This window comes from Lipotes vexillifer, unplaced genomic scaffold (assembly GCF_000442215.2).
Source record: "Lipotes vexillifer unplaced genomic scaffold, Lipotes_vexillifer_v1.1 scaffold814, whole genome shotgun sequence".
Classification (NCBI taxonomy): Eukaryota; Metazoa; Chordata; class Mammalia; order Artiodactyla; family Lipotidae; genus Lipotes; species Lipotes vexillifer.
In genome coordinates this window covers 525,339-545,158 of record NW_006784081.1, presented here as the reverse complement: position 1 = coordinate 545,158, position 19,820 = coordinate 525,339, and the positions used below count along the sequence as shown (strand labels likewise).

The following is a 19,820-nucleotide window of genomic DNA, read 5'->3' as shown; positions in this document are numbered from 1 at the left end:
CCCCACCCCGCTCACCTGGCAAACCCAGTCCGCCCACCTGCTCCATAAAGCTCCGGGACTCCCAGGTGGAGCAGGTGCCCTCTCCCAGCACCACCCTTCCGTGTGGTGCTACAGGTTCTTGTGCCATGTGGCTCCCCTGGTAGACCCAAGATCCCTGGAGGGCAGGGCCTGGGAGACCCCCTCCCGGGCTGGGTCTACTTCTAGGCCATCTATGTTGAGTGAAGGAAAGAAGAGGCTATAACATGTGATATGTAAGTGCCGGGGTGTAGGAGGGAAGTCGTTCATTCTGACTGGGGAAACCCAAGACCTCCGTCTAGAAGAGATGTACATGGGCTGGGTGGCAAGGCTAGGGGCTGACCTGAGCACGGATAATGGTAGTGGCTTGAGCAGGGTACCTTCAGGGCCCAGGAAGCTGGTTTTATCAGATTGTAGGGGAGTTGCTGAGGATTGTGTGTGTTTCTCCTGTGGGCATCCCAACGTCAGGTTGTCTTCCCTTCTCTCTTTGGGGGAAGGAGTGGGGCTGGGGGTGAAAGGTCCTGTGGCATAATCAGAACTAAGGCTGAACTGGCCACTATGATGGGCACTGGCCACATGTGAGGTCCTGAGATGCAGCCGGTGGTCCAAATTGAGAAGTGCTGTTAAGTGCAAACCACATGCTGGGTCATACTAAGTCCCCAGACTTCGTAAAAGAAGAGGATGTAAAATATCTCATTCAAAATTTTAATATTGCTTGCATTATTGCAATAACATGTTGGCTATATTGGGTTAAATAAAATTCATTATTAAAACAAATTTCACCCGTTTCCTTTTAAAATGTGGCTACTAGAAATTGATAAATCTAAGGCTTCATGTGGGCTCTGTGTCCAGATGCTGCCTCTACCCTGTCCCCCTCTGCCTGCTCTTTCTTCAGCCCTTCCCTCTCATACTGGCACTTTTTTAGGAGCATCTGTAAATTACATTCCCCCACCGCAGTCCAGTTCTGTCTAATCTCCATTCTCTTCTCTTTTGTGACCAAGCTTTTCCAGAGAGGAGCTGCCACTTCCCATCTCTGCCTCCTCAGTCTCTTGTTTTAGTTCTACTTTTGATCAAAGTTATATATGCACATACTTTGAAAAGTCCAAGAGTTCCTAAGACCTATTAAGGAAAACAGTTCTGCCCCCACACTCTCATTCACAGCAATTTCCTGACCACTTGAGGTAGCACCTTGTACCTCTACACCTCTGATAAGATGCTTGTCTTGCTACTTCTTGATTTTTCAGTGTTTGGCATTGTCTATGGACCTCTCACCATGGAGGTCCCATGGGACCTCCCTCCACAACTCTGATGCACACTTTTCCCAGCCCCCTTCCTACACTAAAATCTATAGCATAATTCCAGTTAGATCAAAATTTAGTGCTGACAGTATTGGGGCTGTGGTAAATGTCATACTTAGTTGAGCCACGTGCCATGATAGCCTTTCCTTTTCTACAAAACGTTTTGTTGTTGCTGTTTTTAATGTACTCATCACAGGTTCAGCCTCACTAACTCCTTTCGTTGTCTAAATATTCTCTTCAAGACTTTCAAACACACCAGCTGATCTATGGATTTCATCTTCTTGGAGACATCTTTTACAAAGGCCTTCTGGTAAATTTTGTGAAATGTGCATGTCTGAAAACAAATCTTTTCTACTTAAAGTTGAAAAGATGATTTAGCTGGGTATAAAAGTCTTGGCTTAAAATATTTCCCCCTCTCAGGATTCTGAAAGCATTACTCTATTTTATTCTAGCTTTCACTGTTGTTCTTAGAAACTCTGATGACTTTTGATTTCTGATCCTTTGCATGAAACCAAAGCGTTTTCTGGGAAGCTTGGAAGGCTTTTCTGTGTCATAGGCTGTGAATTTCACAGCGAATTTTGATGTGGGTCTTCCCCTTTCTTGTGCTAATCACTTATGGGGCCTGTTTTGTCTGAACTTCTGCTCTTCAGCCCTGGGAACCTTCTTGTGTTATTTCTTTACCAAATTCCTCATCTTCATGTTCATCATTGTCTTTCTTGGACAGATCCTCCATATTTTCTATTCTTTCCTATTTTCCATCTCGTTGTCTTTTTTTCTCTACTTTGTGGGAAGGGTGTCTCAACTATCTTCCAACCTTTCTGCTGAGAGTTTTGTTTTTGCTGTCCTATTTTTAATCTCTAAGAGCTTCTTTTTTCCCCTGAATGTTCTTTTAAATTAACATCCTGTTCCAATTTTATGGATTCAGTGTTTTATCTCTCTGGGGATACTGATGGTTTTTTGAAGTTTTCATCTCTCTTTATAATGTCTCTTTCCCATAAGTTTGGGTTTTTTCTTTATTTTGGTCTTTACCTTTGTGGTTGCTGGAGGCCTTCCTCAGATGTTCAGTGATCCTTGGCTGCCTGCTCATATTTGAAAGTGGGGCGCCAAAAATCTTGTTGGAACCTCCTGTACATGGGAGGGACTCATCTACTTAGGCCCTCACTGTAGAGTGATCTGGCCACGTTGCTTTTGGGGGAACCCCCACCTCAATATCTTCAAGTTTCTTCTCTTGGGATGGTCTGATTCTCAGGGGAGAATCTTCCATTTTCCTGCCTAGAGCATAATCATGCTTCACTGTGGCACTAGGACATTAGGAAGACAAATGTGTATGTAGACAGACTACTTTCACTTGGGCAGCCTCACCCTCAGCAGTCCAGACACCTTCTGCTTTACCCTTTTTAGGGAATAAGCCTCCAGACTTCTGCCATGGTTATGGAGGGGTGCTGTCTGGATGCAAGAGGTTGGATAGAAGAGCTGGTACATTAAAAAGTGCTTTTAAAATAGACTCTAAAATGAAAACGCAGCTCAGCATACACACTTTTTCCCCAGACCAGCAAATGACAAGTCTTTCTGTTTTCAGCCCCATATCTATCTCTACTTCTCACGATATCTGATACTAGAAATTCCTTGGTTGATTCTCAGAGTTCTCTACTGGCTTAAGATTCAGCTTTCTTGAGTGTACTAAGATATTGAGTATTCATCTATCTGCTTTTTGCTTTCAAAATTTTGTTGCCATTGTCACCTTTTCTGTTTTCCATGTTCTCAATAGTTTATGTATCTTAAAATTAATTCATTGTCATTTTAGTGGAGTTCTAGGAGAATGCAGAGGAAAATGTATTTTGTTTGTCATCTTTAACTGGAAACTCCCATTCATTCTTCAGGTCTACAATTTCTATGGGATTCTTTCCCAAATCTTACATTTTAGCTTTGTGAACATAAGTAAGCATATTTTTTCTCATAATCTATGTCTAATAATTCCAGTATTTGAGTCTTGTTTCTGTTTTTTTTGTTGTTGTTGTTTTTTTGTTTTGTTTTGCTGATTATCACTCATTTAACAGGTTATCTTTGATTATGTGTTGAACATTGTGTTTGAAAAGTTGTTTGTAGAAAAAAATTTCAGCCTAGCATAAGGTTATCATCCTCCAAAGAGGATTTATCTGCTTTCTCCAGGTACATGGGGATACCAGCAATTTGGGATCACCTTAATCCATTCAGTCTAGAGATTTTACTAGCCTGTACATGTGCACAAGGGCTTGTCTATTTCTGATTTTCCTTTACTCCTCAGGATCCCAGCCTAAACCGAGGAGTTTTTTCCTAGACATAGCACCTTTGGTGGGCCCCTTTTAGCTCTGTGAGGCTGCTGGAAATGCAGCTCAGCATACGCACTTTTTTCCCAGACCAGCAAATGATCCCTGGACAAAAGCTGCCCGAGGCACCAGGTTCAAAGTCTTGTCTTCTCCTGGACTTTGGACTGCTAATTCCTCACTATATGGTTAGTTATTTGACACTTAACAATTATTTTATGGAAGTGTAATATACATGCAAAAGTTTATATATCATAAGCATGGAATGTGACAAAATTTCATAAATTACCAGCCTCAGAACACCAGCTCCTCAGGAACTCCCACCATGCTCTGTTCCAGTTGTTATACAGCATCTCCTTGATGACTGATGATATTGATCACCTTTTCACATATTTATTGGACATTTCTAGATTTTCTTCTGTGAAATGGCTTTCCATTTTTCAGCCAACTTTTCTATTGGGTTACCAGTCTTTTTGTTCTTTTTATACTATAACTTTCATATACTTGTTGGGTGTATATATTGTGAACATCTCCTTCTGTGTGGATTGCCTTTTCAGTTTCATGGTGGTACCTTTTTATAAATTTTAATATAGTCCACATTATTACATTTTTCTTTCATTGTGAGTGCTTTATTGGCCTGTTTAGGAACTCTTTGCCTACTCCAAGGTCACAGAGATGTTCTTCTATGTTTTCTTCTAAGCATTCTAAGCATTCTTTGTTTTATCTTTCCCATTTGGAAATGGGAAATTGATTTTTTATATGATGTGAGGTAGGGGTCAAGATTAATTTTTTTCCACATTGTTATCCAATTGACTGAGCACCATTTATTGAAAAGACCATTTCCCCCTCTGCTGCACTCTCTTCCCTGTGATAAATCAGGTAACTTATACAGGTGAGTATTCTATACTTTTAAAGGGTACTTTTTACATTTCATCCTACATTTGTACCTGTCTTTAGCCAGAAGATTAATGTGAGTCACCTAGTTCCCTGTTACTGGAAGTGAAGTGTTCACTCTTCAGCTCTCTGCAGTGCCCTGGTTCCACTGGCCAAGGCCAGGGCCAACTCTGCTGAACACTTTTCAGTCCCTACACATATCACTTCCTATCAGCAGTGCCCCACTGAACCTCTGACTAAGTTCACTAAGCCCCCTTTTCAGAAGGGCTCACAAAGCCCTGTACAGCTTGGTCTCTGCCAGCCTTTCCATCCCCCAAATCTTTTTCTTCCTCTGTTCTCCATATTCTACCTGGACTAACTCACATGCATTCTTTCACCTCTGAGCTACGCAGAGGCTCTCCTGGTTTCTCTTGACCTAGATAACTGCCAATTATTCTGCTTGTCTCCACTCACCACCTCTGCGAGAAGTCTTTTTTGAGACTCCAGCCTGGGTTTGACCTCTCCACTATGTCCAGATCACCTTGTGTGTGTGCATTTCTTCATTGTAGAACTTACCACACTGTGGTGTAGCAGCCTGGCTGTCTCCCTCCCTGGATGTGCAGGAGCTCCTGCAGGGCAGGCCTTTCTCCCATCCCTCCTTCCTTGTGACCCCAGCTGCACAGGTGGACCTGCCATACTGTGGGAATGCCTGAGACCTCGTGGAGCAACTGGACAGCCCTGTGTTTCAGACACCGCTGGGCAGGAGGTGAGCAGACCCCAGCCTGGCCACCATATACCTCCCTCCCACAGCCCACCACCCTGCCTACACCATGCCATACTCCTCAAGGGACCAGGGCACATACCCTGCTCAGAAAGCTTTTATTTCCCAGAGACCCGCAGGGGTGTGGTCTCAGGGCTCTCGGGTTCACAACCCAGGATGGGGGCGGGGGCCGCGGACGTACCTGGCGCCCAGCCTCATTGTTGTGGCGGTTCATGGCGGAGCGAGCGTCTGGTCGGTTCTCCCGCGCGTCTGCGAACTCCCGAGACACCATCCCTCCGAACTCGATGTCCTCGCTGCAGCCGCCCCACTTCCAGCCCTCACCGGGCGAGCCCTGATGGCGGCTGCTGCAGCCGCAGATGGCAGCGGAGCCCTCGGCGCACGAGCGTGTTACAGCGAAGGCTACGCCGGCGGAGGCGATGGCGTGCACAAAGGCTGACTCCCGGGTGGCTGCGGAAAGAGGCAACGTGGTCGGCAGGACCCGGCAGGGCTGAGGTGGTGGGACTGGCGCGGGGGCGTGGCTGCCTCTTCCCGGGCTGGGTCCTGGGTACTCACAGTGGGCGTGGGGTGCTAGCCTCGCAGCACGGTAACCGCGGTACAGTAATGGGAGTTGGGGAGGCAGGGCTGCGGTGGGACAGAAGCGCGCGTCCCCGAGGGAGGACCCAAGGAGGAGGGAGAGCTTCCCCAAAGAAAGTATACGGAGGGCTAAGGAGCCCAAGGCAAGATGCTGGACATAACTTGTCATGGAGAACAGCAATGACGGCTGAAATCAGAAAGTCAGATCATAACCAGTGCTGATGAGGATGTGGAGAAATCAGAACGCTGTACACTGCTGGCTGGAAGGAAACTGGTGCTGCCCCTTGGAAATGGGTTTGGCAGTTTGTTGAAAACATACACCTACCCTATGACCTGGTCATTCACCTCTGAGGTATTTACCCTGGAGGAAACCTGTGTCCCTGCAAAGACCAGGAAGCAAATGTCACTGCAGCTTTATTTGTAATAGCCCCAAACTGGCAGCTCCGAAATGTCCATCAACAGGTGAATGGATGAAAAATTGTGGCATAAAATAAATAAGTCGTGGGTATGTGATGTACAAGATAGTGACGAGAGTTAATAATATTGTATATTGGAAAGTTAAGAGCGTAGATCTTAAAGGTTCTCATCATAAGAAAAAATCTTGTAACTGTGTGGGGTAATAGATATTAACTAAACTTATTGTTGTGATCGTTTCACAATATATACAAACATTGAATCATTTTGTTGTACACCTAAACTAATATAATGTTATATGTCAATTATATTTCAATTAAAAATTGTGGCACATCCATGAAATGGAATTCTATTTAGCATACCAGGAAAGAGAGCATGGATGAATCTCAAAGCGGATTGATTAAATGGCATACAAAAAAGGGTCCTTCTAGTGTCCCACCAACCCATGGTGGAGCCCCTGTGCCCAGATGTCCTGGTTGGAAGCTTCCCACAGCCCTGCCCAGGGCATGGCTCCTGGTCCACATGCTGCCCACTTGTGCCTCTTTTTCTGCCTGCACACCCTTCCCCTCTTCCACTCCAGACACCAGGTACTGAGAGGCCCAGCTGAAGGGCTGCCTCTTCTGGAACGTTCCGAAGGTCAGTGCCTCCATTTGCACCTCGCCTTCTGCTGGCCCCACGTGCTTGGGTCTGGAACTGAATGCCTGCCAGGGACCGCATCCAGGCTGTCTCTGACCTGGTATTGGAGCTGCTGCCTGCATGCAGCCTTCTCTTTCTACACATGGAGAAAATGAGTCAGGGGATGTGGCATTGGTTTTCAGAATGCCAGTGGGTGATGGCTGGAGCTTGGGAAGGAAAAGCTGGTGGGGCCGAAGTGGGTGAGACAGGCCTGTGAGGGAGTCAAGGGAGGCCTGCCTTGGCGAGGCCAGCTGCAGGGGGTCGCTGGGTGTGGGAGGCCTAGCCTGACCCTGGTAGACAGAAGCCTAAAAGAGCTGGTCTCAAAGGACAGGCAGGAAATCGACAGAGGAAAAGCAGGGGCCAGGGGTATTCTGCATGGGGAGGCCCACAAGGGCAGGGCCTTAGGTGAGGAGGGGTTGGGCTGGCAGGACCAGAGGAAAGGACAGGGCATGTGGGGCACAGCCTGGAATTTGCAGAGGCTGGACTTCGCAGAGGCTGGACTTCCAGCCAGGCTTCCCCAGATGGGATGAATGAATGCATCATGCCTCCTGAGTGTGTGTAAACATTTCTTCAAGGGCACCAAGCCACGATCCACTCCAGGTGGAGGACAAGGGCCTGGGGGTGCCCCGGGTCCCGTTTGAGCTGATAGGACTTACTCCTGGACTCACCATTCCACATGTGTGTGTAGGAGTAGCTGCTGTTTGCCAAGCCCTGCTGGAGAAACGTCAGGGAGCAAGATGACCTCGTGGAGCTTACCTGCTGATTAGCAGGAATTTTAAAATCCTAGGTTAAAAAAAATGCTATGTGCTGTGGAGTGAGCAGGAGAGACGTAGGAACAGGACCAACTAGGACCTTCTGTGCCAGACAAGGGGTGTGTGCCCTGCTGTGTCCCTGAGCTCCTCGTGGGCAGACGCCCCACTGCAGGCCTGGACACTGCTAGGGCTCCAAAAGGCTACAGGAGAGTTATCAAAGGGGGCTGCTGTCTCCTCACCCCAATCAGTGCCCTGGAGGCTTTTTTCCTGGGAGGGGGAGGGACAGATGGGTTTCACCCTGGGGAGTGAGTGGAAGTTTTGGGCTGCTACCCACACTTCCTCCAGCTGCATCGTCTCGCCAGCTCCCAGGTTTGCATCTGAGCATGTGTGTCCCAAAGCTCAGGTGGCAGAGGCAGGAAAATGGTAAGATAGAGTTCCAGCCAGCAATGTGCACACACTCAGACTCATCCACACAGCTTCGTACACATCCACACACACCTGCCACTGAAAAGAGCACATTCACTCCTATACCAAGAACACACAGTGTGAGATGTGTCTGAGGAAGTGCCTCCCGATAGCTGTCAGGCCCCACCCTGCTTTTGGTGACTCTTTCTGTGGATTTGCCAACAGTTCTGGATGGTCCTCTGCAGGCCCCGGCCAACCTGTGTACTCCCCATGTTTTGCTCAGAGCAGGCCTGGACTCTTGCTGTTTTCTGGAAACTCCCAGGTGGTAAGCACCCAGCCACAAACCCAGAAAGGGACTCCCCATTTCTTCTCTGTCAGCCTCCCACTGACAGCTTGGTTGGGGACTACCCAAGTCTGAAGGCTGCTCTGGCCTCCCGAAATGGCCCTGACCCATCCTGCCTCTCCTGGCTCTTCACCATGAGTCCAGCCCGCAGTATCTCCCAGTTGCACCAGAAGAGGTTCCTAGTTGGGACAGGCACCTCCAGCTTCCAGCTTCCCCCACCCATCCACAAACATGTAACACACACACACACATACACACTCACGCACACTCTCACTCTCTCACCAATATACGTATGCACACACATCCACAGACACACAGACACACACGTAGGCACACACTCTTACACAGGTATGCATGCACATGCCCATACACACACTCACACATACTGTAGGAGCGTTTTGTCCAGCGCCCATCTGGCCCTGCCCAGCCCTTCTCCAGTTCTTGCCACTGTGTCCTTGCTTGGCTCACACACAGGCTGACTCTGCCCCACCTCCTGCCCTCTCAGCCCTGTCCACCACTCCCTGGCCTCCAGCCACACTCAGCCCTCATCCTTCCCTTGGGTTCTTTCCCACTGCTTCTCTGCTCATGTGCATCTGCCATGTCCCCATCCCTGCTCTTTGAGGCACAGGCCAGGGTCCTGACCCTGCAGTCTGGGTTCGGTCCACGCCTGGCCCTGGAGCCCTCGGGCTCCCCAGGTGCTTCAGGAGCACCCTCTTACATCCATTCTGCCTGAAAGCTCCCTGAGCTGGGGGCTGTGTCCTGTTCACCTTTTGTTTCTAACCTGGAGTCCCAGCCCATCCCACAGATGGTTGTTGGGGAGTGAGAGCCTGGTCAGAGGAGAGGGCACGGGCCCTGGGCTGGGGCAGGGAGTCCAGGAGGGTCTGAGCCCACCTGGGCAGGACTACCCCATGGGACCTGGCTCTCTGCCCCTCTCTACTCAGCTTGTCCTTGAATGAATTCAAGACAGCTCCCCTCACTGCTCCCTTTCCCAAATGTCAGCCAGGCAGCTGCCTCCTCAAGACACTTGAAGTCCCTGCCCCGTTTTCCTTTTATAATACAACTGATTAGTTACAGGCCAGCCTAGAGCCACCTTCTGCTGACTCAAAGCACCATGAATAAACAACTGCATGAACACAGACCCCTTTCCTTCTTGTCTCTCCACTCAGAAGAGCCCCTGCCCTTATTTTGTCTTCTCAAGGACTCAGGTTGTCCCCCACCTCCAACTCCTTAGAGGGTGGGCTCAGATCCTGATTCTCACCCTTCCAGGGCCCTGGTGTGGTATCTGCCCTCCTGCCCATGCAATGACCCCGGGTTAGGGGCTGTGAGCTGGTGGCCTGGGGGTTCCTTTCCACCCTCGCAGGGCAGGGTAGAGCCAGTATGTCCTGGGCATTCCTGGAACCCACTGCATACAACCTGGCGCCTCCCCCACTGCACCCTCTCTGGTGGCCCTTCTCAAGGCTCAGATTCTCCAAGCCTTGAATATGCTCCCCCAACTCCCTCTGAGTCTGCCCCCTGAGTGCCCAGGGCTAGCTCCTACAGGAAGATCCTGCCTCTGTCTCTGCCTCTGCTCTGCCCCGTCCTCTAGCCCCTCCTTACCTCCCCTTCTCCAGCTTCTGAGATAAGGGGAGAGAAAGCAGGCCTGGGGCTTTGCTCTGCCCTGAACAGGGCTCAGAGATCTCTGCTTATCGAGCTCAGGTAAACAGTCCAGGGCTGCCAGACACACTTGAGGGGAAGGGTGTGCGGGGGTTGGGAGGGGTGTTCCCCCTTGAACTTGGAGGAAAAAGAACTCATTCCTGCCCTGCTCTGTCACCAACTAGCTGTGTGACCCTGCACACTTCTCTTTCCTTTGGGGGCCTCAATTTCCTCTTCTGCTAAATGAAGAGAGGGCCTCCTCACAAATAAAGTCCCGAGGGCCAAGGGCACCCTGGAGCTGGCCTTTGAACTGCTCATGAGGAAAAGAAGCCTTTATGAAGACCAGGAGCCAGAAAAACTTCAGGTGGTCCATTCTGGCAAAGAAAGTCCCTTTTAAAATTGAAGACACAGGTCTTTAAGTAGTTCCCCGAGATACTGATCAATCACAAAGGGAAAAACCGAAACTCTGCATTGGAGAAATCTGACAGACCCCGCCTTACCAGAGAAATTGGTGTTGCGGTCACCAGCAACGGGACAGAAGACGGATGGATGCCACGTGCCTCCTAAGACGAGGCCCCCACCAGGACATTCCACCTCCTGTGAGACATTCTAACCAAAGAATCGTAACTTGCATCTAATTATCAGGAAACGTCAGACAAACCAAACCCAAAAGCCTAACCAAGCTCCTCCCAGTCTCAAGGGCATGAAGGGCAGGGCTGGGCTGGGCTTAGGGACTTGGGATGGGATCCTGGACAGATAAGGGACATTGGTGGAAAATTGGGTGAAATCTGGGTAAAGTCTAGAGTTTAGTTAGTAATGATGGATCTTAGTTTTGATGGATCTAGCTGGGTTTGTGTGATGTCAGCACTGGGGAGGCCTAGGAAGAGATCTGGACTCCTGCAGTATTTCTGTAAGTATACAATTATTTCCAAAGAAAAAGTTAAAACACATCCTGAGACTGTGCAGAAGGAAGACCCCCTGAATGCCCAGATGACATCCCACAGTGGTGGGGCTTTTAACCCAGGAATACATGGGCAGGCTTTAGGGGGTTCTTAACCCTGCCAAAATCATGAGCTGGAATTCCAGGGCATGTCTGAAAACTCATGTGTTTTTCTGGATAGAGTGCTTTTAGGAGATTTCCACAGGGGTTTGAACCAAGAAGGTCATGACTGACTGGCTGGAGTAGCCTCAGTTTACAGAGGAACGGGGACAGGGCTCCCCTAAGGTCATGGGTGGGGCAGGCACAACCAGGACTCAGACCAGGGTCTGAAGCCCAGCAGCTGCCCCAGTTACAGCAGCTTTTAGCCACAGACAGCAGCCTTGTCAGAGATTATACAACACAGGCAGCTAGGGAGGGGGAGAGAGAACCATCCTGCCTGTGGGAAGAGAATTGCATCTTGGAGATGAGACTGGAACTACCTCTGTCACCAGCAAAATGTCTTCTTTTGAATGGGCTATGACAGGTCAAGAGAGGAGGAGGGGACACGGGCTATGAGAGGGGGGTGCCTAAGGACCAATGTCGTCAATTTACCAAGTTGCTGCGATAGAGCCTGCATGAGCATTTTGAGCTATCTCAGTCCCGCTCTGTTCCAGCCCAGGACTCCTATCCCACACTGCAATTAGGGTGTGGGAAAAAGAAGAAGAAAGGGAATCTTGTAACAAAGTCTTTCTGTAAGACCAGCATCTTCCATCGAGAAAACCATCTTCCCCAGAAACTTGATGTTGCCTCATTAGCAATTATTTATTGAGTTCATGCAAAGTATCAGTGATATACCCTTCCTTTCATTCTTCTACCATCTAGCCATCCATCCATCCACCCTTCCAGGACCTGAGAGTCTATAATGAGCCATACACTAGGAATATAAAATAAGTAAGATGCAAGGTGCCCATTCTCAAGAACCAAGGTAAGAAGTCTGCAAGAAAGTGGATTGCTGCTCTATCTGATGAAATGTCTAACAACCCAGGCTTTCTGAAAGGTTGAAGGACCTACCTGTTCTTGCGGTAATCAAGCATAAACTGGATGACCCACTGTTAGGTGGAGGGAATCCCTGCACTGGGAAGGAGGAGGGTGAACCAGAGGAATCCTTGCATTCCTTTAGTGGGAGGCCCTGCTATTGCAAGTCAGGTTCCTTGCTTTGGGCTGTGCTGAGTCACCTGCCTTTGGGGGCTTACAGTTTATGATGAAGAGAGTAAGGGGAACAAGGACACACAGTAGGCTTGGCAATGTGAGCTCTGGGGTAGGCCCGGGATGGATGGGTGGCTGAATGGATGGATGGTTGGATGGGTGAATGGATGAATGAATGGGTGGATGGTGGAGAGTGGGTGGATGGATGTGTCGTGGTGGACAGAGGATAGTGGGTGGATGTTGGCTGGATGATGGATTGATGGAAGGGTGGATGAATTGTGGATGGATGGAAGGGTAGAGGTAGAGTCTGGGGCAGGTGAAGGAGTACTATATGGCAAGAGCTGGGAGTCTGGGGGAGGGCAGGGGGAGTCACCTGGCAGGGCTGCATCATCACTGAGGCCAGCCCAGCCCTGGGTACGGGGGTTGAGTGTCACATGTGAGATGGGCTTTGGCAGTTACTTCACTTCCCTGGGTCTCAGAACTTTAGAACTAGAGAGATTTTAACAAATCCTGTCTCCAGATTTGGATTTCATAGGCTTGGCAAGTACTAGAAATTACTTGGGGACTGAAATGGGACTGCAAAATGTCGTTACTTTTTTGAGAGAATAAGACACATGAGAAATGACTATCATAATTTCAGAAAAGGACCTTAAAGGACATTAAAAGGACATTAAAAAAGGATACAGTTCCAAAGTCCTATATGCTGGAGAAAGTTCAAAAAAATTATTCCAAGGGCCTCGCCTTTCACATTTCACGATGAAGCTGGTGGTTGGCAACTACTTATTGAGCACTGACTGTGTTCTAAGTGGACAAGAAGGCTGCAGGCTCTGTCCCAGAGCTGATTTTCCCTCTGGGAGATTACCCAGAAGGCCCTTTTATCAGGGATTGATAGGAAAGCACTGCCTAGAGGCCTCCCTGCCCTGGGCCTTGAGCATCTTTTTATAACTGCTGAGAGGACTGGTCCGGACAGAAAGAGAGGGCTCCTCTCTGCTGAGCCACCACCATGAGCCCTGCAGGCCCTCTCAGTCCCAATGATGTGTGAAGGCTCAAAATGGGTCAGCCCCGGTCCCAGGCTGCCCGACAGTGAGTACTGAGCCCAGACAGGGGTTGCGGGAGAGGCTCCTGCACCCCCCAGCAGTGGGTCCCATGACCACCAGGCTATTTCAGTAGTTGCAGCTTTCAGGAGGTGAAGGGCCCACCTGCCCTGCTGGGCCCCATACTTCACAGCCACAGGGGGTGAGGAGAGGCCCATCTGTCCTCTCCTGGAAGGGGAAGGCTATGGAGGCCTGATACCAGATGAGAAGGAGGGGATGGCCGAGGGCTCCTGGGATAAGCCCGTTGGCCTGAGGGGGCGCTGGAGCGCTTTTCGGAGGATAGAGTGTTACCCCTGGCAGTGGAAGTTCCTGGAAGGGGATTGTGGTTCAAATTCGACCACTGACCAACGAGATCAAGCTCCTGGGTGTTCTATCTGTGGAGTCCACCCAGTGGACCCTTTGAGAAGCTCTGCAGGTAACCAGGTGCCCCAGCAGTGGTCACTGCAGACCTACCAGTGGACCCAGGCCCACTGTTCTGGGTGGGAGGCATCTATATCTGTAAGGAGTCCTCTGGTGATTCCGATGCATCCCTGAGCTGAACTCAGTCTCCATTATGGTCTCAGATTCCTAAGCCCCCTCCTCTGGAAGTTGGCCAGACCCAGGAGGTGTTTGGGAGGGAGGTCCCAGGACAGGATTCTGCAGGGAGAGGGGGGGAGTTTACCGTGGCAAGAGTGTCTCTGACACACTCCCCCCCCATTAGAGGGACGTGGAGGTGGCTAACACGGAGGGTCTCACATACTCCCCCTGCTCCGGGCTCCTGCAGTGGGCTGTGCATCTCTGGCCTGGCTCGTATGTGAAGTGAGGCCCTGGGTCACTGGGGCCTGGCTGCTATCATCTGGTGGCTGGGTGGGGATTCAGCCTGGGGCAGGGTGGGGTGTGACCTCCTCCTTGGGAACTGTAGGACCTGCCTGTCAAAGCCTCCTCCTGGCTGAGTTCTGGCCTGAGGGACAGCCCTCTCTCTCCTGGGCGTGCCTGCCCCGTGGCCCCTGGAGACCTGGGGCACCACTACTCCCCTGGGCAGTGTTGACTTTTGGGTCAGACTCCCTGCCTTGGTACTGAGGTTGGTCAGCAGAGAGGGTGCAGCCCTAAGGCAGGCTCCCTTGTCTGCATGGAGACCCCCTCCCCACGGTCAGGACCATGGCTGCAACCACAATCACCTGCCCAGGGTGGGGAGTCCTGGACCCCAGCCCCACCACTCTACTGCCCTGCAGGGAAGCTTCTCTCGCCAGGTATGTGAGGAGAATCCCCCATCCTACAGGCTCGGCCCCACTCAGCTGGGGGCCCTCTGTGAGTCTTCCCTGGCGTTCAAGGTAAGGAGTTCTTTGTGGCAGCTGCTGGTGCTCACAGTTGGACAGGACTACAGAGAGGCCAGGTCAGGGCAAATGGCTCCTGTGGGCACTGAGCCTCCATGGGAGCCTCTGTGGGGGCCCCTCTCTGCTCCCACCTGCCCACAGAGCATCACCGGCAGGACACAGAGAGAACTCAGTGCCCTCACTCATGCCGCATCCTTAGCACACACTCAAGGGCAGCGACTGTGGCTCCCTCTCAGGCACCACTCAGCCTCCTTGGGCCAGGCCTGAGCCTCTGCACACCTGGCAGGTGAGAGGCTGTAGGAGGGGGAGGATGCGAGAGGCAGGTCCAGGGATGGCCACCCCACAAAAGGCAAGCAAGTCCTGCAGTGCCTGTGCAAGTGCAGAGAGGTCAGCAAATGCTCTGTGTCTGTCTCCCTGGCCCATGAAGGCCTCAAGGGCACTTTTAGAGCATCCAGAGGTTGGCACCTCTTCCCTCTACCGATGCCCCAACATGAGGGAAGAAGAGATGGGAGACTGGCCTGAGCCCCTAGCCGGCAGTTTGCTCCCTTCCCACACAGCCCACCTTCCTTGGTCTCAGAGCTTAGCGGGGCGGCCAGGAGGGGGTGTCGCAATGGGCAATGGCATTTGGTAATCCCGTTGGCCCGTCCTGCACAAAGGATGGAGCCACCTGAGAGCGGAATGCAGCTTGCGCCCCGCTATAGCTGCGGCCCCTGACACCGCCCGGCCGCCAGCACGGCCGGCGTCCTGATTACCTGCTGGGGCTAATGAATCTGGCTTTGTGAGCCACTGTCACGCCGCGTTAGGCCCACAATGGCTCTCGATATTTTATATGAATTTCCCCCCTCGTCGGCGATTAGGCCATAGCAAGCCAGTCATAGCAACCGGGAGGTATGCGCAGCCCAGGGGCCTGGGGCGCGAGGGGAGCTCGCTATTCACACGCTTTAACACAGCACTCCCGAGGGCGTGTGAATCGCCAGCAGCATTTTCACTTTTCTCTTGTGCTTAATCTTGTCGTCGTCGTAGGGATATTGTTTTCTGAGCCGGGCGCGGCAGGGTGTCGCCGGGGTCTCTCCTGGCCCCTTTACACACACCCCCAAGTGGGGAGAGTTAATGATATACGGGGGAGGCCGCAGAGACAGTCGGAGCTCCCCAGCCACCGTGAACCGAAACACTTTCCGATGAGGGTCAGGGGTTGCAACCTGGATTCAGGGATGCCGGTTCCCTCAAGCGCCCCTTCTTCTCTCTGACCCCTCCTGAGCCCTGTGGCTTGTGCCGTCCTGGCTGTCCTGCCCCGGCCCCGTGCCTGCACGCCGGCCCTCCGCAGATCAAGCCGGGACACACAAGGAGGTGGACAGACCACCCCCTGGAGCCTGGCCAAGGGAAGGGGCTCTGCTGGGGAGGGGACAGGCCACGCTGTCCCCACTCCTGATCCTCCCCAGCCCAACCCCCAAGAAGAATGGGAAAGAAGGCAGGCAGACATGGGTGCTTGTCCCAGGGCTGTCCAAGGGCACGGGCGGAGGGTTGCGAGGGGATATGAGCACTGTCTGGGGAGCCAGAGAAGGCAACAGGCACCCGGAACACACTTGCGGAGACCTTGATTGACACCCACAGACCCTGCCCCTAGGGTAACCAACCAGGACTCTGACATGATGTGCTTTGAGGGGGTCAGCCAGGGCCCCCAGCTCAGCTGCCCAACGGGTGAGGTCCAAGTGCAGACCCCACAGTGAGAGTCAGCCCACTTCTACCAGCAGCAAGGCTCCCTCTGCCAATGCGGATGCCCCACCTGGAATGCAGATGTGCAGGCCCTGTGTCCTCCAGGTCCTGAGACCCCCAAAGGGAGCTTTGGAGGCACATATGCTGGAATCAGAGGCAGGGCTGAGTGGCTCTCCCAGTCTCTTCTTTAGGGAAGCCATTGTAGCCCAGGCTTGGGGGTGCCTGGGAAAGCTACTGCCAAGGGCACTATACCGAGGGCACTAAACTAGTGGATGGACACAGGCTGAGGCCCGGTTTCTAGAGGTCATTGATGATGAAGCTGGGGACCATGCCCCACCTGTTCGTGCTGACGTGCTGGGACACCAGTGGGAGAGGCATCAAGGGTCCTGCTCCCCACTGTGGATGACTCACCTCTTTATGGCCCCTTCGATTTCTGTAAGTGGCAAATGCCCCACCCAGCTGAGACCCAGGTCCACCCAAAGTCATGTGCCACCCACAAACCCACTGGTCTGGACCTTGGACCGGTTGCACCCACTGTGCTTCCCTAGGGGCATGGCCCTTGCTGGGCTTCCTCCAGGAGTGTCTGCTAAGGCACTGAGGTCTGGGACCTGCCTTCCCTGCCTTTTGGCTTCCTCACCCCTTCACCTCACTGGGGGTCAAGAGTGGGTGTCGGGCAGCTCTCAGGGAAAGCAGGCGCTCCAAGTGTCCAGGGGCCTTCCTGTAGGGACAGATAAGCTGCAATCGTGTGCCAGCCTTCATGCACTCAAAATTCTTCAAATACTTTCTGGCTAATGCAGGTTCCATGGTTCTGCTGCTGTAGAAAGTGAGGGTGGAGGGTACTTCTTCCGAGCCCGGGCTCACCTCTGTCACCCAACCCCACGTTCCTCGGTGGCAGCTTCTCAGGGGTCCACCTGGCCCACCCAGCCGCCAGCCCCAGGCCAGGCAGATGGTGGTTTGTGTGTGTGTGTGAGCTGGAAGCAGGAGGCATGAGCACACGCTCTTTTCCTCTTATCCTCACCCCACACGCACACGCTCGCACACCTCCACACGGGGCTGGGGCCCTCTGTTCAGCTGACAGTGTTAAGCTTTGTTCAACTAGGCCGCCTCAGCAGGGGTGGTCAAGCACCCCACGGACCTTGCCACAAAGCCTGAGTGACCTCTGACACGATTAGGGTCGCCCTGACCCTAATCCAATCAGATTGATTACTGTGAGTGTGGCCCGGTGGCCAGGCGGGGGCCTCCACAATGGCCTCCCAGAGCTGGCCTCTCTCTGGGGCACCTGGCAGGCTCCTTCCTCCTGGGCCATTCAGCTCTGCGCCACAGTGAATCCGGCCATTTCTCAGCCCCGTGGCAAGCGATGGGGGAGAGAGGGCTTCCTCTTTCCCATTAGACCAAGTGGTGAGGGCGTATGGGAGCTGAGATGACTTTCATCCAGCTGAAAATGGAGGAGGGAGGGAGGGGCAGAGATCAGGTCGGGGGAGGGGGGAGCAGAGGGGGCAAAGGGCAGAGGAAGGAGCATGGACATGCGGGAGTGGACATGAAGGGGAGAACATGGGGGAGAGGAGTGGACATGGGAAGGGTGGATATGGGGGCAGAGGGACTGGGACACCAAGGCCACACAAGGGTCCCAGAGGCCTGCTGGAGTCTTGGTTCCCCCTGAGAGGCTTTCAAGGAAGTGAGGGAGTGCAGAGGAAGAGGGGGAACTCCCTGGGCCCCCAGCCCAGAAGCTAGTGACTTGTCTGTTCCTTGGGGCAGGCCCTGGGCACCTGCAGCGCCTGTTCTCACCTGGACAGCCCCTACAGACACCACCACCCCCTCCACCACAGGCTGGAGGAGTCCTGGCCCAGCCCCTTCTTTGTGCCTCGGTTTCTTTAACTTGTAACCATAGTGCTGGCTCATGAGATGGGTGCTAGGATTCAATTTACTGCTGTGTGTAAAACACTTAACACACGGCTCCAAAAGCACTGTATACATGTTTTAAAGAAAGAGAGAAAACCCTTTAAGACCCAGCTCAGACGCCCCCCTCCCCAGGGAAACCTGCCCATGTGGGCACCCTCAGGCATATGTGCTCATCCTTCAGTCACTCACTCAGCACATCCTTATAAAGCACCCATTCTGTGCCAGAGCAAACCTTGGTACTGCCCTATGTGCCTGCTGTGTATGGCAGGGGGCCCCACACCAGACCTGAGATCACCCTGCAGGGCTCAGCTTTTGTCCCAGGGGAGTGATGTTGAGGTTGGAGGCAGGAAACTAGGAGCTGCTCCGGAGGCCAGGAGCTGTCCCCCAGGTCGTCCCTGTGGGCTGAGAGCTAAAGATAAGAAGGATCTGGAGAGGATGAGGATTGCAAAAATGGGGCCCACAAAGACTGACCCCATTTCAGACTGTGGGGTCCAGTGAGGGGCAGGTGCAGGCAGCTCTGGACTGGCAGGGGAGGTCCATCTACAATGGCGATGTTGGAAAAGTCACCTGGGAGACAGCATGGCTGCTGTGGCACCCTGATGTGGGTAACACAGAAGGGAGTATGGGCAGGGGTCAAGAGGCACGCCTCAGGGCCTCCACAGCTGTCCTGACTAAGGTGCTTGTGTGTTTGACCATAGCTGGAAGATAGCGGGTTTGGAGCTGAGCATGACAGGATCCTATGTCTGAACGTGCAGAAAAGGGATGAAGCCTGTGGGCCTGTGAGGGTGATGCTGTGTCCCAGGGGTCTCCAAGGCAGGTTCACATATCCCTAAGGGTGCATAGGTCGGCATGGGTGATTCCAAGGCAACCTCACTGGCATTGTTGCTTCTTCTCCCGCCTCCCCTTCTAGGACCACCCATCTCCCACTTGACCCATGAAGAGACTCCCAATTTTCCTGGCACATGTCCAGCCCTGGCACCATCTATAAAGACTGGGACACCAAGCTCTGTGTAAATCAGGTGCTTCCAATTTCTTGTTTCAGAATGAAAGAGGACCCAATTGAATGATGAGCTGACAAATTTTTAAAACTTTTTGATAATATATCACTGTGAGATTTTTGGCACAGGTAACTCAGAAAAAATTCAAAGAATCAAGAGACATTATATCAAAACTCTCCCCTTTTATCTGTTTATTTTTCTGAAGGATGATCCTCATGCCTAGATCTTTAAATTTTAAGAACAGAATGGGCCCCGAAAGCTGTTCCTCTAAGATCAGGAAGAAATCAGGGGCACCTGGTCTGCTCACTGCTATTCACCATTTATTTCCTGGAGGCTCCAGCCAGGGCAACTGAGCAAGAAAAAAATAAATAAATAGTGTCCAGATGGATGAAAACTGTCTCTATTAGCAAATGACATGAAAATTCTAAGGAATGCATGAAACATCTATTAGAATTGATAAACCTTCAGCAAGGTTATAGAGTATGAGATCAATATTTGAAAATCAACCATGTTGCTATACACTAGCAATGAACAATGCAAAAATGAGATTAAGAAAACAGTTCCGGGCTTCCCTGGTGGCGCAGTGGTTGAGAGTCCGCCTGCCGATGCAGGGG

The 19,820-nt window shown here is 51.9% G+C and overlaps 1 protein-coding gene across 1 annotated transcript in view; it reads right to left on the bottom strand.

Annotated features, from left to right (window-relative positions):
- The window catches only part of WNT3A (Wnt family member 3A), a 47,118-nt gene that overhangs the window by 693 nt on the left and 26,605 nt on the right, over positions 1–19,820 (bottom strand). The window contains exon 3 of the mRNA XM_007456489.1: positions 5,452–5,717. Within this exon, the coding sequence (XP_007456551.1) occupies positions 5,452–5,717 (266 nt within the window). The remainder of the gene's footprint in view (positions 1–5,451; positions 5,718–19,820) is intronic.